The sequence below is a fragment of the Phaseolus vulgaris genome, chromosome 3 (genome assembly GCF_000499845.2).
Source record: "Phaseolus vulgaris cultivar G19833 chromosome 3, P. vulgaris v2.0, whole genome shotgun sequence".
Lineage (NCBI taxonomy): Eukaryota > Viridiplantae > Streptophyta > Magnoliopsida > Fabales > Fabaceae > Phaseolus > Phaseolus vulgaris.
In genome coordinates, this window is record NC_023757.2 from 42142813 (window position 1) to 42158732 (window position 15920).

At 32.2% G+C, this 15920-nt stretch overlaps 2 protein-coding genes across 4 annotated transcripts; both read left to right on the forward strand.

Moving 5' to 3' along the window:
• The first annotated feature begins 1409 nt into the window (after positions 1-1409).
• LOC137807836 (putative DNA glycosylase At3g47830) lies at positions 1410-4385 on the forward strand. 2 transcript variants are annotated; one of them, XM_068608657.1, is made up of 5 exons: positions 1410-1842; positions 1932-2132; positions 3601-3657; positions 3727-3910; positions 4172-4385. In XM_068608657.1, exons 1-5 carry the CDS (start codon positions 1486-1488, stop codon positions 4321-4323), a joined length of 951 nt encoding a protein of 316 aa, XP_068464758.1. In that variant the 5' UTR covers positions 1410-1485; the 3' UTR covers positions 4324-4385. The 2 variants fall into 2 exon arrangements, with proteins under 2 accessions (XP_068464758.1, XP_068464759.1); XM_068608658.1 differs by lacking the exon at positions 4172-4385 and having other exon boundaries at positions 3727-4006.
• Positions 4386-6961: 2576 nt separating this feature from the next.
• On the forward strand, positions 6962-15875 carry LOC137807835 (alpha-mannosidase I MNS5). Of its 2 annotated transcripts, none has more exons than XM_068608655.1 (15): positions 6962-7234; positions 7596-7638; positions 7722-7787; positions 7864-7925; positions 8069-8168; positions 8357-8539; positions 10669-10717; positions 10799-10978; positions 11171-11291; positions 11439-11520; positions 11610-11695; positions 11831-11931; positions 12356-12497; positions 12631-12781; positions 15369-15875. In XM_068608655.1, the coding sequence occupies exons 1-15, from the start codon at positions 7101-7103 to the stop codon at positions 15585-15587; spliced, it is 1719 nt and encodes a 572-aa protein (XP_068464756.1). In that variant the 5' UTR covers positions 6962-7100; the 3' UTR covers positions 15588-15875. The 2 variants fall into 2 exon arrangements, with proteins under 2 accessions (XP_068464756.1, XP_068464757.1); XM_068608656.1 differs by having other exon boundaries at positions 12702-12781.
• The last annotated feature ends 45 nt before the right edge of the window (positions 15876-15920 follow it).

Genomic DNA, 15920 nt, shown 5'->3' on the forward strand with positions numbered 1-15920 from the left:
AAGTATCTTATCTTTTAAAAATTATTTACCTAACCTATTTAATATACTATGTTCAGTTAATTGTATGATCTCTTAAGAAATTATTGTAAAACTTGAAACAAAATTTGAATATTGTTCTCCAAAATATTCAAACCTTACTCCTTCCAATTAAATAAAGGCAGCATTTTTCTGTTATAAATATGATAATTTTATTTTGTTTTTCATTTTTTTAAATTAAATTAAAGGAGAGGAGAGAACAACATATTGCCAAAAAAAGTAGAGCCGCGACAACATACACCAATTTTGAGAAGTTCTTGTATGCTCATATAAAGTAAGAAAGAATTTCAATTATATTACTTTAATTATAAAACTAAAAAAATTGTTTAAACTCTTGAAAAGATAGTATTATATAAAAATAATATGGTAGTGAAGAACATCTCACTAGTTTTAAGTCAACGATCAAACTTGGAAGCTTCATTGTATGACTTTGGTTCACATACAGATGAAATGGACATGATATAATGATGAAAAGAAGGAGAGAGACGATTATATGAAAGAAAATTGTCAAGAAGATAACGAATACCTGCAAAATTGATACCAATTAGTGGTAAGTAAGGGTTTGACATGAAAGATTAGAACGTCGGAGATTATAATGGATGAAGAGACTTGAATTTCAGTAGGAAGAGCAATCCTAGTTGTATCAGTAGAAATATTTAGTACATAAGTTACACAGCCATAATTACAAAGATAATAAATGGTGTATTGCATTTCACCAAACACAAATTTCAATTTAATTGAATTAATTAATTTTAGATTATTTTAATATTTTTCCTATCAAATACCATGTTTCTACAGCACATTTACTAAATGAATTGATTTAGTTGACTGATTATGCTCTTGTTTTTTATCTCTAAAGTTTCACTTTTTTCATACGAAATTGTAAACACAAATAGAATTGATGCACCAAAATTATTTTTGCTTAGAATATCAACAGTGAAAGTATTCAAGACTTTCAAGTTGAAGAAATTCCATTAAAATGTGATCTAAAAGAGTTAGTTATTAAGTAAAATTTAGATTTGTTTTAAAGAAACATTCACTTAAAAAATAAATCTAAGCAAGTAATTTAGTTATAGCTTATTCAACCAAAAGTTTATCACTAATTTTGCAGAAAAAAAAGTTGATCATAGAACAACTTATGTATCATAAATTCGACCCGTATATTAAACTCGGGTGGCATCCAAACAAAGGGTAAAGGTTTTATAGTTGTGACTTATTTAAGAAAGTTGCAATTTTTTTTCAAATTTGTTTTAGTTGACATTTAAAAATAGTATTATTTTATTATAATATAATATTTTTTTAAAAATATTATAAAATAATTATTTTTTACTTTTAGAGTTTCACATAAACTTTATTCATTAAAAAATTAGCAAGGAGCGGTGAAGAAGGTAAAAATAACAGAGACTGCACACAAAAAATCACCGAGAGAGGGAGGGAAGAAAGAAGAGAATGGAAAAGAAGCGGAAGAGGAAGCAGCTGGTGCAGCGCGCTGAAGAGCGAAAACCGAAACCGGTTCGTGGCGGCCCAACCCGAACCGGCAATGTGAAAGATCCATTCCCATCCCACGCTCGACCCACCCCGGAAGAATGCGAAGCCGTACGAGACACTCTCTTAGCCCTACACGGCATTCCCCCGGAACTCGCCAAGTACCGCAAACTCCAACCACTCAATGACGCGGTGCAACCGGAGTCACCCGAGCCCGTTCTCGACGGTTTGGTCCGAACCGTCCTCTCGCAGAACACCACTGAGGCCAATTCCCAGAAGGCCTTCGTTTCTCTCAAATCCTCTTTCCCCACATGGGAACATGTGCGTATCAAACGTAATCGTTTGTAATCGCTCGCTTCAGTCTTGTTTTTTCTGTTGGGTTTTAAACGATGCCGTTTTCTGTGTTGAAGGTTTTCGGTGCTGAGTCCAAGGACGTGGAGAATGCCATTCGATGCGGAGGTCTAGCCCCGACCAAGGCTTCCTGCATTAAGAACATGCTGCGTTGTTTGCGCGAAAGAAGAGGTCAATTGTGTCTGGAGTATTTGCGTGATTTGTCCGTCGATGAAGCTAAGGCTGAGCTATCCCTTTTCAAAGGAATTGGTCCCAAAACAGTATTATTCTTTTTCTTTAGCAGTTCTACTTGCCTCTTCATTTTGCAGTTATTCACCTGATATTCAAGCATTAAAAATCTCAACACTTTGCAGCTCTGTTAAAACTATTTGGCCTCAGGGTACTTATGTTGGCTGTTTTGGGTTGTTTATAACATCCCGTTTTAGTCATCTGTACATTTGTTAGGACCTGGGAATACGAATTGCTTTTGATATGCGTGACTTTATGTTTAGATTTATGTAGATCAAGCCACCTTGTGACCGCGTACAATATTTCATGCCTGGTTATATATAAATCTTTGATAGTTCTTAAAATGCACCTTTTTCAATATACCATATATTTTGGAAATTGAGTATCAGAATCTTTTCCTTTAATTCTTTTAAAAAAAAATCCTCAAACGGTGCCTTGAATCCTTGTGAAAGGTGAGATACTTCTGTTTTAATTTGATAAAAATGTGAATTCTGGTACATGATGTTGTTTCCGTCGCAGTCAGTTTTCTGTTCTTGGTCTATTTTCAATTTTATGCTTATTTCAGTTCTTTGTTCTTTTCTCATGATCCAAAATTTTCAATTGATCTCAACATATCTATACTAAACATTTTATCTGCAAAAGAAGTGGCAACCTTGAAAAAATTATAAACATCCATTGTGCTGGTTTGCTTTATCAATAATGTTGATTTTCTATTTGTTGACTTATTAAGAGCCTCGGTCTAGTGGAGCTCGAGTAAGTCAATGTCACAGTAAAATTATTTTTCACGTGCATGCATGTGTGACCATGTTTTAGCAACTATAGGTGGTATATGAACTCTAGAACAGAGATAACACGGACAATGTAGAGAGATAATACAAAGCAGTTTCAGTATATAGAGAGAGAACTAGAGAAGGCAATTGGTCCTACAGGCCACTCTAACACACTAAATTCAAGTGCTTTGAGATATTAGATAGGCTTATTATTTAGGGGAGAACAAGCTTGATTTGGACGTTATGTGATTGCTACTAATGGTCAGGGCAATAGCTAGTAGGTTTCACACTGAATTCCCTCTTCTGTCTTTGCCCATTGGGGTCAAATGATAAGCTTTCTGTCACCATATTTCTTATTTGGTTGAAATATAAAGAAGTTTCCCCGGGGTCACTGTTTTCTTTAATCTGTTTTATGAGGAGGATTATCCTCTAGTTGAAATGAGGAAAAGTTTTCACTGTTTCCCATTCTTTTTTAGATATCGTGGTATGTAGGCATTCAGATCTTTGTAAGAGTACAGGATGGTTTATACTTGCGGTGGATTAAGTATGGCTTGTGTTATTCGTTGGATAATTTTTTGTGTTAATAACACATCAATGATGATTGTATTTGATTACATCCTCGCCCAGTAAGTAAACAACATCATGTGGAAATCTGTAAACTCAATTGAACACATTTATTTGCCCTTTCCCCCTTTGTGTTGGTTTCTCTAAATTGCGGGGTTGATTGTAGGTGGCTTGTGTGTTGATGTTCAATCTTCAGCAAGATGATTTTCCAGTGGACACTCACGTAAGCATGATTCATCTTTTACTGTTTACTCATATTTAGAAGACTTGATTTAGTTGAATATTTATGCAGATATTTGAGATTTCAAAAACCATGGGTTGGGTACCATCTGTTGCAGACAGAAATAAGTCGTATCTTCATCTAAACCAAAGGATACCAAATGAACTTAAGTTTGATCTAAATTGCCTTATGTTCACTCACGGAAAGCTTTGCCGCAAATGCTCCAGTAAAAAGGGTAACCAGCAAGGAAAGAAAGGTAACGATAAGTCCTGTCCTTTACTGAATTATTGTAAAGAGTCAGATTAAACTTTGAATTGGGCAAACTAATTATTTTCAATTTTTGGTTCTCAAACTAATATTCTAACTATATAGAATACTAGTAGTTTAGACTTAGGCTGTTAGGCAAAGGAACAAGTTTAATATTACATGAAAGAATGCCCAACACTGTGTGCTAGTTTATGATGTACTTGCAGGGATTATATTGTCTAAAGTTTTTCCCTTTTTAATCTTGTGGAAGGGATCTTGCTGGAAAATGGAACATTGTTTGAATCTCTCTTAATGGACATTAAACCTGCAGGCTTACTTAGTGAGTTGCGTATAAGGGCATCTCCAATGGGAGAAAGAAACCTATTTGAGTTTCTTAGTACATTAAATTTTTTGTCTCTGTAGTGTCACATCTCTCATAAGAAATCAATACATCGTTTTACTAATAAGAAACTCGAAGAAACTCACATTTATATCCTTTACTCCAATAGTAAGAAGTTGACACTTCAAGAAATAATCTTTTATGACGAAGAAATAGTTTCGTGCACAAGGAACCTCTCTTTAAGGAGAAGATACTCAAGTGGTACATAAACCTCTTTCAATGTGGTTTTTTTTTTTAAAGAAACCAGTTCGTCATCTTAATTAACAGGTATTGGAGTTGTTCTAAGATGGTCCCATTACAACCAGCTAGTTTGTGCTATTAATATTGATATTATATATAATATTAAAATAGTCTACTTTCTATTCTACCCTCATCCCCAATGACATCTACAATTCTTTTTGTTTTTTTTATAGTATAACTGATTTATAAAGTATATTATTTGATTTTTAGAAATAAAAAATTTAAGCCGTAATTAGTTGATGAGAAGCAGATGAATCTTAATTATATGGTTACATTGATGTGCATGTAAACAATTTTTCCTGGTTTGAGTTTTTAGCAGGTTGGGTCAATATATTTTATTTATTTTTTCAGTGAATATGTCAAGTTTGTACTTTTAATTTATGTCTTTGTGATCAAAAGCCTGTGGATTTTGAGTTTAAATACCATGAATTATCAATTCCTTCACAGAAAAGATTGACAATTTTTATGGTAAACTCAGGTCACTAGAATAAATAAAATAAAGTAAAGTATAGTAAAAGACGGTTTTATCCTGAAGGATGCTAGTTGAAAATTCTAATATAGTATATGATATGCAGAGTCAAGAGTAGTTATTTATTACTAAAATGACATCTAAAATTTTCTAATTTTAAAATGGTTATTAATCATTTTTATATTTTGATAAAATCACATTTATTTCGTATACTTTTTAAATGAATATTTGCTTTCATTCTATTTTTATTAAATTATACCCATGTTCTTTATGTTTTTAGTTATTAGTTTTTCAATATAGTGATACTTATCTCTATTATTTTATTTATTAAAATTTTTGAAATTTTTGTTTATAATTTTTTTATATTTTAAGCAATGTTATTTTTCATATGTATTATTTTATTAAGAATATAGAAGAATTGAATATCCTTTTATTAAAAAATATGTATTTTAAAACTAGAGATGATATAAATATTATTTAATGTAACATCAAAAGATGTAAGTACAAGTTTTCCTATGTATAAACTATCTAAAACTTGACTATCTCAAACAATATCCGATAAATAACCAACAAACCACTTGTTGGATATACAAAAATTATTAAATGTGTAAGTATTCATAAAAAAAATGTTATACAGTTGACATTCGGTGTTAAATTTTGTAAAATATCACTTTTGATAACTTTCTACAAAAATAGTTATCAATATAACCATTAATTTTGAAGTTTTAATAAAATAGATAAGTCCATAAGATTTATGTAGCTTAAAAAATTAATTTATATTTCATTATATTACGTTGCTTTAACCCATAATATTACATTTCTCTAATTTGAGGGAAAGTAATTTTTTTTAATCTAATAACACATATTAGATATAATGATTTCATTTAAATTTCAAAAGAAGTTCAAATTTTCAAATTAATATAAAAAGAAAATTCAGAAGGTTAGAAGTAAAAAGGAAAAAAAATGTCCAGATGAATGAAGATTTGACAGAAATATATAGAGATTTTAGTGAGAGAACTTCACTATTATATTTAGATATGTTAGAGGAAAAGAAAGGTAATTTGAAATAATTTATTTCTTATGTATTGTCTAAAAAATACATTTTTATAATAAATTTCAGAAAATGGATATTAAATTATTTATTGTTTTAAATATTTATCGAAATAGATAATTGTCAAGGATAAAATAATAAGTGAATTTAACTTAAAAAATGTTATAATTTTTAATTATAATTTTCTAACTTCAGTTATAATGATAAAATTACTTTGATAATTTATAAAACATTAAAAATATTTAGAAGCAGCTTTTGTCATCTATAAATAGAATTTTCCCTCAAAAAAACAATTTTATCCGAGCATGCCTTCTCTACTGATTTTTATTGTAATTACATAATTATATAACTTTACATATATTCAAATGGCTGATATGGACACACGTGTACATGTAGAACACACAAGATTTTGTCAGATCAACGGTGACGTGTAACATTGCCATTATCAACTGAGTGATAAATTATTATTGCAATAATTTTTAAATAAAAATAGTAACGATATTTTTAATTTTTAAAATAACATTTTTTAAACGTTGAAAACATTAATAAATACCAGTGAATGCATTCCGCATGTATATATATAAATAATTTTATAAAACTGATTTAACACAGTATATAAGAAAATTACCTTTTAAAGTGGAAAAGTTATGTAGTTTCTTTTAAATAGAATAGATAAATTATGAGATTGCATTAAATAAGAATTATTCTAATTATTGAAAGATGAAAATTTTAATTAAAAAATAACACTAAAATAGTTATAAAAAATGTGTATATTTCTTTAAAGTAATAGTAATGATAAAAGAGAATATTATTATTTATTTCTTTATTTGAAGATTTTTTTATCAATGTAATTCTTTTAAAATAATATATACACACATGTATGTACTGTATTTTGACAGAAGTGGAACAAGGGATACGGAAATCCAAAAAATGAAGCATTGATCAGATCTTACCGGGTCCTCTCTCGTTCACTGCGACAGCATACCATAATCCGCCACTCTTCTTTCCCTTTTGTTTCAAACCGAAGTCCTCAAAATCCCATGTTTCCTCCTCGTCATTACACAACATGTCTTCTTCTTCTTCTTTTCCTCGTACTTTCCGACCTCTCCATATCCCAATCACAATCTCCTTCGGCTGCCAAGAGAAAACGCATGAAAGAGAAAGTTCGCAATATGTATGTAAATATCACCTTCCCATTCCGTAGTCTTTTTAACATTTCAATTTTACCTATACATCTCTTTCTCGGCACTGTTTAGCTCATGCGTCCAAGTTTCTGAGTTAGGTATGGGGAAAACACATTATACGAAACGAGTCTTAAGTTTTCCTAGCTAAATACAAGGTGTATTGAACTTATTGATTGTTTTATGTGTTCTGCAACTTCGATCCTTGAATTATACTCATAATGAGTTTTACAGAGGCAATGAAAGTGGTAGGAATTGCCATAAGTAATTTTTGAAGTAGGCTGGGTAATGTTTTCTTCTCTGACGAACAGATATTTATTAATGTTGTTGGTTTATGACACTTTTTGTCCGTAGGTTTTACCACGCATATGACAACTATATGACTTATGCCTTTCCGGTCAGTTAATGTTGCTTTATGCCGTTATTTTTTTTTATTGACATACAATAGTGTGCAATGTTAAGATTGTTATATTTTTGCAGCATGATGAGCTTAAACCTCTCTCTAAAACTTTCACCAACTCCCTAAGTGAGTTGGGGAATTTGAAGGTAATGATATCTCTATTTAAGAACGGAAGAAGAAAATCAGTCAGAAAACTGTGGAAATAACTGTTTACTACTGCAGCTTGAACACTTGCCTCAAGACTATCATGGCTCTGCCCTTACACTTATTGAATCGCTGTCTAGGTATATAAGTTGTTAGTTTATGTAATTCTGTTTTCATTCAATTTGTCCTATTTATTATGAGTTCATTTTGTCTATCTTGTTGAAGTGGAAACTGATATACATACATACATATATATTTATTTATTTTCCTTTTTTTTTATTAGCCTTGTTATTATGGGAAATAGCACTGAATTTGAGAGGGCAGTGCTTTGGCTATCAGAAAATCTGACATTTGATGTCGATGCACGCATAAATCTTTTTGAGGTATATATTTCAATTTGGTTGAAATTCTCGAGTCTAGAGTTTTGTGTGACATGATGTCACTTTGCTCAAATTTTGAAAAGGGCATTGCTTTAATTTCTGCTGAATGATATTGAAAAATATTTATTCTAAACACTTCAATTTTGAAACACTATAACGTGTTTACCTACCACTTGATTGTAATCATTCAGTGCAACATAAGAGTTCTGGGAGGACTTGTCTCAGCTCATTTACTTGCATCTGATTCTTCAAAGAAGTTGTTTCAAGGGGCTTACAACAATCAGCTGCTAGTTCTGGCTGAAGATTTAGGGAAACGCTTTCTACCAGCCTTTAATACGCCTACTGCATTGCCGTATGCATGGATTAACTTAAAGGTATACATAAAGCATTCAAAGTCCTTCATTCTGTAAATATTTTATTTAGAGGGCAAGGACTCAGCTTACAAGTTATTTTCATTTAATTGGGTTTGTAAGCTTTTGAATGTTTGAAGATAAGTATGGTAATATTAATCCTGTAATCAACAGTTCTTTGCATTATTACTATTTCTTAAGAAAATAGTATTTAAGTGTAATCCAATCTTACAAAACCGGCTTAATAAGGTGACATCTGTACCTATTTATAATTTAGTCGTATCTTTACTCGATGTGGGCTCTTTAACACACACCCTCAAGCCGAGGACTAGACATCTCGAGCATGAGACTAGGGGGAACTCGATAGTGGATGACACGATTAATCCAACAAACTTGATTAGGATAAGTTTTGAATGACTCTGATACTGTCATAAGAAACTAGAATTTAAGCCTTACAAAACCAGTTTGGTGAGATAATAGTTTGGTTTTATCTTTAATCGACGTGGACAAAAAATTGAAGTTATGTTTTGATGTCCATGTTACATTTTCAGCTTGTTTTCTGCTGTCCACTGCAGCTGCTGTCACTAGATATTGTTCTTCCCATTGTCAAGTCAACAAGTTGAGCCCATAATTGGATTCAACATTAGCCACTTTGAGGAGGGGGAGCGGGGTTTATGAATTTTCACGTTAGTCAGCCCATCCATGAATGCCACCCCTCTCCATTGACCTCTACCAATGTTCTGGCATGAAACTGCACCAGTCCACTATTCAGTAATCCTCACTCCACAGATCAGCTTGTCTTCTGTATTTGGTTCTACCACAACCCATTGTGTTTTGGTTCCATCACTCGAACAGGCTGTTTGACCTTGTCTCTGTTGTGTGTGGTGGCCATTTTTGTCTCTGTTTTTGTCCATTTAGTTTTGGTGCTGTGTGTTATTCTATTCCATCCATGTTTGTTTGGCCTTGTTTTGTCTTTCTGTTTATATTTCTGCATGAATTGACTTATTGTGTTTATGCATATACTTGCATGACATCTACTTACAATGTTCACGCCACTGTTTGGCTCTGGTAGTGCTGTTGATTGACATTTTATGAGCCATTTTCAAGCCCATTCGAGACAGGTCAAGCGGTTCCCATGCTGTCACACTTTTCAAAGTTTTTTGCTTTTCTGACTTTAGTTTGAGGTTATTCATGTTGTTTAAAGCTTCCAAATCTGTTCTGATAAATTTGAAAAAGCTTGGGACCCACTTTGAATATTTTTAATGATGTTTCCTCTTGTACATCTTTCTTGCAAAGTCTCTTCTCCTTGGCGATGCAACAGTCCAACCATATCTTCTGATTGTACATCATTCTTTTTATGTTATGTTTCCATGGCAATGATTATTTCGGTGCTTATTTTGTTATCTCTTCAGCAGTCAACTGTTTTTTTGGGATGCTTCATTTTTTATGTCGTCTCTTCTCTTCAGCCATCTGGTTTATGAACTCTTATTTTAAAATTATTTTCTGTGTTAAATGTAATTATTTTTAACGAACTAAGAGCTTTATAAGCTTTATTTCACAGAATTTTGAGTCCAACCATGTTAGGAATGTTGTTAGGCTGGGTGTAATAGGTGTACGGCACATCATGATCTTGTCCCTAATATATTAGCATAAAAAAGAGCATTAGGTTATATCTCTTTTTTCTTGATTCCATTGATTCTGGTGGAATAAAAACGGTTAACTTTTACATTTCTGTGCCAAATCACAAGCTGGGACAATGACATGATGCAACTAAAGGCAATAATAGATGGATAGATATTCAACCCTTCTAGATTTACTTTTATTGATAGAGTAATAATTAGTTTTGAGATTGCAAAGAATTCTGTGGACTTAAAGAGAACCTTAAATCGAACTGTTGAATCATTTAATGTTGATAAAGAATTGTTGAATGGAATTAGTTTGGCAAGATTTGCTCATGGAGTATGTGATCCCCCCCCATACACACATCAAAGACTTGTAGATTATAAGATGTTGATCTTGTACTTGAACCATGTTGCTTCAAATATTTAGACATAAAAAATTACAAATTGTAGCCTGTTGTATTTTTAAGCTTTCTTTGTGCTCTTTTGGAATGATATATAACTCTGCACCAATGCAAAATATTCTGTACACAGTATGGAGTAATGGAGAATGAGACTACAGAAACAAGTACTTCAGGGTGTGGTGAGAGGTCTAGCTTAGTATTTTAAGACTAGGGTATAGTGAAATGGTTTAAGGTGCTTCTAATTTTCCATATTTGTGCAGGTTCTCTTATTCTTGAAATGGGTGCTTTATCAAAAATGACTGGTGACCCCATATACGAATCAGTAGCTTTACGAGCTCTTCGCAAGCTATGGAGTATGCAGAGCTCATTAAAATTATTTGGAACCACACTGGACGTGGCAACTGGGCAATGGATTGAATATTCATCAGGAATTGGAGCTGGTAGGTTAACTCTGACCCTGAACCAGAACTGGGATATTCTCTATAGTTCAGTTCATTGGATAATGCAACATATAATTTATATGTTTATTGTCTGTTGAAAGTATTTTATAATTTGTTATTCTAAACTTTCAAATGCTAATGACTTGCCTTGATGTTTCTTTTGTTGGATTTTATTTTCCTGGATTATTTTAGGGGTTGATTCCTTCTATGAGTATCTACTCAAAGCCCATATCCTTTTTGGGAAGGAGGACTTTTGGAAAATGTTTCACTCTGCTTATGTTGCCGTGCAAAAATATTTCAGACACGGTTCTTGGTATCACACTTGCTAAGAAAGTCTTTATTTTTTGTTTATGCTGTCTAAAACACTACTTTTATGATGTACTTGAAAGATGCTGATGGGACTCCCATCATGGGAGAATGTGATAAACAGTTGTAACCTGGACTGGTTGGCCTAATGCAGGTACCATGAAGCTGATATGAGGACTGGAAGAGCAACTTATTGGCAGCTTACGAGCCTTCAAGCATTTTGGCCTGGCCTACAGGCTAGTAGCTGACTTTGAATTTTACTCACTTAAAAATTAGGTTTGATATCTTTCTGAGTTTGTAATTGCATATGACTTATTGAAAGCAGGTTCTTATTGGGGATCTTAGTGCTGCTAATTCATCTCACCGTGAGTTCTTCCATGTGTGGAAGAGATACGGAGTGCTACCAGAGAGGTATTTTCTGATTTTGCTAGTTTCATTATAACATTACCGCCTCTTTGTATTTTGCCATCAATCTGTCATCAGGTTTTTGTTCTTACAGTACTATATAATATATGTATCACATTCAATCATAAATCCGTGTAAAAGGTATTTGCTGGACCACCAGATGATTCATCCTACTGAAAAATATTATCCCTTACGTCCTGAATTGGCTGAGTCAACCTTCTACTTATATCAAGCCACTAAAGGTCTGATAGTTCTTCCATCTTTTTATTTTAAGTTTGTTGATATTTAGGCATCAGGTTCGTCTGCTTCTAAAATAGTGTGCTATTAAAAAGATTGGTGCACATGTAAATACTTTTTTCAATGATAAAAAGGGTCTCTCAAACTCTAAATTTAACAGGATAGCTATATTAGCATATAGCAACATTTTAGTCAAATAATCTGGGAGCTAGGTTTGTTCATGCTGTAATACATTAGTACTTGCTTAACCTAGAACTTTAGTATAAAAATGAGTATTATCTTCGTATTTTCTATCAACACAACATCATATCAGTATCACAATTATTCAATTTTATTAAATATATTATCTTTTAAATTTAATCTCTATAACATCAATAAAGAGAATCCTACCTGACCAATGGTGATATAATCAAACTTTATTAATTTCAGATCCATGGTATATGGAAGTTGGTGAATCAATAGTCAATTCCATTAATTTATACACCAAAGTTGAAGGTGGGTTTGCAAGCATTAAGGATGTGACAACTATGCAGTTGGAAGATCATCAGCATAGTTTTTTTCTTGCTGAAACGTGAGACCTTTTCTTCCTCTTTGTATAATGCAAAAGTTAAAAATTATGAAACAAAAAAAAAACAAATGGAATTTTTTCTCAAATGATTATTCTATTTGAGATTTTCTGATTAGCGATGCTGTGTTTTCTTCAGGTGCAAATATTTATATCTTCTATTTGACGATTCGTTTGTACATGAGAATAATTATGTATTTACAACTGAAGGTCATCCTCTTCCAGTACTCAGCAATTGGCATGAAGAGCTTCCACAAGCTTATGTTCCAACTAATTGGACTTTTGTGAAGGTATTTTTGCAATTTACTGAAGTGCTTGTATAGATAAATTGAAAAAGTGTGTATAAATCTCCTAAATTTTCCATCATTTGCAAAACGCCTCCATGAACCTTTAAAGTCGTCCCAATTGGTCCCTAAACCATAACAATTGCTTCATTAGATCCTTCCATCCACCTGCTGTTGGGTACTCTAACTAACGAGTGATTTGGTAAAATCTTAGCCTCCATCCTGATCATTTATAAATCTATCCTTTAAAATATACTTTTATCTAATTTTTAAACTTCATACTTCAAAAAAAGAAAAAAAGGACTTAGGACAGAAGGACAAAACTTAGATGCAGTTATATAAGTATTTTTTGTGCTCTCTCTCCTATCAGAATTGAAGTTTTATCTTGACAACTTTTCTTGAATTTAATGAAAACCTTTTGTTACATCTCATGCGAGCTGTACTCTTCTGTATAATTAATATACTTGCAGTTAGAGTTAGTTGGAGTCTGCTTAGATTCTCCATAAACATTTCTAGAAGAAGAAAATAGTAAGTAAAAATGAAATAAACTTGTTCATAAGGTAAAATTAGCTTATGCATAAATTAAAACATCATCTTATAGACAAGCTAGTATGAGAACTTCTACAAATTAGTTTTTACCCAAGTTAATTTTAGCTAATGGATTTCATTTCATTTTTTCTTGATACTTTTCTTTTAAAAGTACTTATAAAGAAATTTATCCAATCAAAGCTTCGATCGGTTCTGTTTGTTGATAGCCTGTACGAGATAGCGGCACATAGGGGCTGGCTTAAAAAATGCTATCAGTATCTCTAAATGCATGCTTATAGTTTTGATTGAGAAATCTAGGGAAGAGATTAACTCTAAACTTGAGTTTTGGTGATAAACATTGAAATCAAAGAATTTTTGCTTGAGTAGGAGTAAGACGGAATATATGCGATACAATTTTAATTCGAAACAAGAGGATGTTTCGGAAAATGTTATACTACAGGTCTAAATTTAAGTTCGTAGGTTTAAAATCACTGAATGTTTGGAAAATTAATGAAGACATCACATAGGATACAAGTTGGGTTGTTGTTGACACAGAAAAATACTGGGATTTATTTGCGACTACATAGTAGTTACCAAACTCAATGGTAACTTTTATTATACTGTTAATGTGACCAGCTATACTCTATGGCAGTCAATGTTGAGCTTTAAAGGGATAAGAAAAAAAAAGGAGTAGTAGGAAGGAGTGTGTTAAGATAGATATGTGGTTACACAAAAATGGACAAGATACATAATGATTGAATACAAGGAGATATTGGATAACCCCTGATGATAAATAGCAGAAAAATTGGTAAAGGAGGTTTGAACGTGCGAAGATTAGTGGAAGCATAAATGAGAGTAGATTGTTTGGATTGCAGTCTTATGAAAAGTGGGTAGAAGGAGATTAATGTGGACCAATTATTAGGACTATTGTACTGTATCTCTTTATTTAAATCTTAAATTGTTTCAGTGTATTTGTTTCCTTATCTTTCCCTATATTGATAAGATCTGCACATTATAATAGAATCCCTGATTTAAGATCCTTAGAATTATTATTTTTTATTAAGAAAAAATTCAATTATAATTTTATTAATTAGGATATTTGTTTGATATGGTCCTACTAATTACGGATCTTTGTTTTTTATTTTATTAATTAGGATAATCGTTAGTTTTTATCTTATTAATTTGGGATATCTTTGTAGTCTTTTTAAAAGGAAAGTCTGATTGGAATATTATCATGATAAATTTTCAGAAAAACTTGTGTTAGTCTAGTAGGAATTCTACGTTAGATTTCTTTCACAACAGGTTTCAACTCCCAATATTTTGCTTAGTTTAGTTTTCTTTCTCGGAGTGTTTTGTATCTTTCTCACATGGATCTTGTTTGATCCTCATATTTTGAACTTTTTTTCTTCTTTGTATGGTATATTTCTTACTGATGCCTAGTATGAGTTTTATTAAAAAAAACTAGTAGGAATCCTATGAAGGATGAGTCTGCCTCTTGGTTTCAGCATCGGTTGTAAGAATGATTCTTCCATGTTTAGACTGTGACTTGATCCTACGCAAAAGTTCGTAATAGAGATCAACAATATTGGAGGAAATAATTATAAGGATTTCATAACAATTAATATTCCTGAGAATTAGTTTTCACCTGGGTCAAATGACATCGTGTGATATAACCTTGTTGGTCTCATCTAGTGGATAAAAATATTGTTATTATTGAACTCTTCCGAAGTAACTTCATCGCAGGTGGATGAAAATTGTTGTAGTTTAGGACTTGTTCAAACAATTTTAGAGTTCTGGATGGCATTTTGCATATAGGTCAAGTTGATGGCCTTTATATACAACTTTCCCAAAACAACACATTTTTTTTTATGTTTTTTCCGTTTCATTTGCACATGATGCTGAAAAAATAATCTTAGAATGTTCTTAGCTGTCACTAAAAAATAGAATATAGAAGTATTTTTATTGATTTTTGTTTTCTTGGAAAAGAAAACAAGACTTTCAACAAGTTGAGTGGTGCTCAAAATACACAAAACTCCTAAAATTGAATATTTATCTTACTGTGCAGAGGCAACCAAGAGTGAGTCGAATCAGCTCAATGTCTCTGCAAGTATGCCCTGCTTTGAATTTAAAGTCAGGTCAACATATTGAGAGTGCTTGCCATATCCCTGATGCTCGTAGTGACTTCAGGTGTTTGACCGATGAAGATTGTGGAGTTGATGCCACTACATGCAGAAGAAGATCATGCAGCATGGCTGGTTATTGTGGGTTATGGCTCATCGTATGATACCATGTTTAAAGGAGTTCTTTTAGGATCAGAAAGGATAAGTGAAAATTTCATTATACAAAAAATAAATGCAATGTATGGCATCTTTGTAAACCATTAATTAGCACCCGTCTAATGGTACATGATTAGAGTAAATTGGTAGGTAAACATTTGACCAGTTTTGTTTAGAAGGGTATTAGCTTTTATTCTGAGGCATGCTTTCACAGAAGTAAAGATGGGAGAAACCTGAGTTCATTGTATTCTGCCATTGCACATGCCTTAATTTGATACAAGGAAAAATTGTATTTACCCTTTCCATTTTAGACCTACCATTCATGCTGCTCTTACCCTTTC

Coding starts and splice junctions, on each gene's coding strand:
- LOC137807836 (XM_068608657.1), top strand. CDS start 1,486: ATGGAAAAGAAGCGGAAGAGGAAGCAGCTGGTGCAGCGCGCTGAAGAG. Junction 1,843..1,931: donor CTTTCCCCACATGGGAACAT/GTGCGTATCAAA, acceptor TCTGTGTTGAAG/GTTTTCGGTGCTGAGTCCAA. Junction 3,911..4,171: donor TAACCAGCAAGGAAAGAAAG/GTAACGATAAGT, acceptor ATCTTGTGGAAG/GGATCTTGCTGGAAAATGGA.
- LOC137807835 (XM_068608655.1), top strand. CDS start 7,101: ATGTTTCCTCCTCGTCATTACACAACATGTCTTCTTCTTCTTCTTTTC. Junction 7,926..8,068: donor CTTATTGAATCGCTGTCTAG/GTATATAAGTTG, acceptor TTTTTTTATTAG/CCTTGTTATTATGGGAAATA. Junction 11,521..11,609: donor CATTTTGGCCTGGCCTACAG/GCTAGTAGCTGA, acceptor TATTGAAAGCAG/GTTCTTATTGGGGATCTTAG.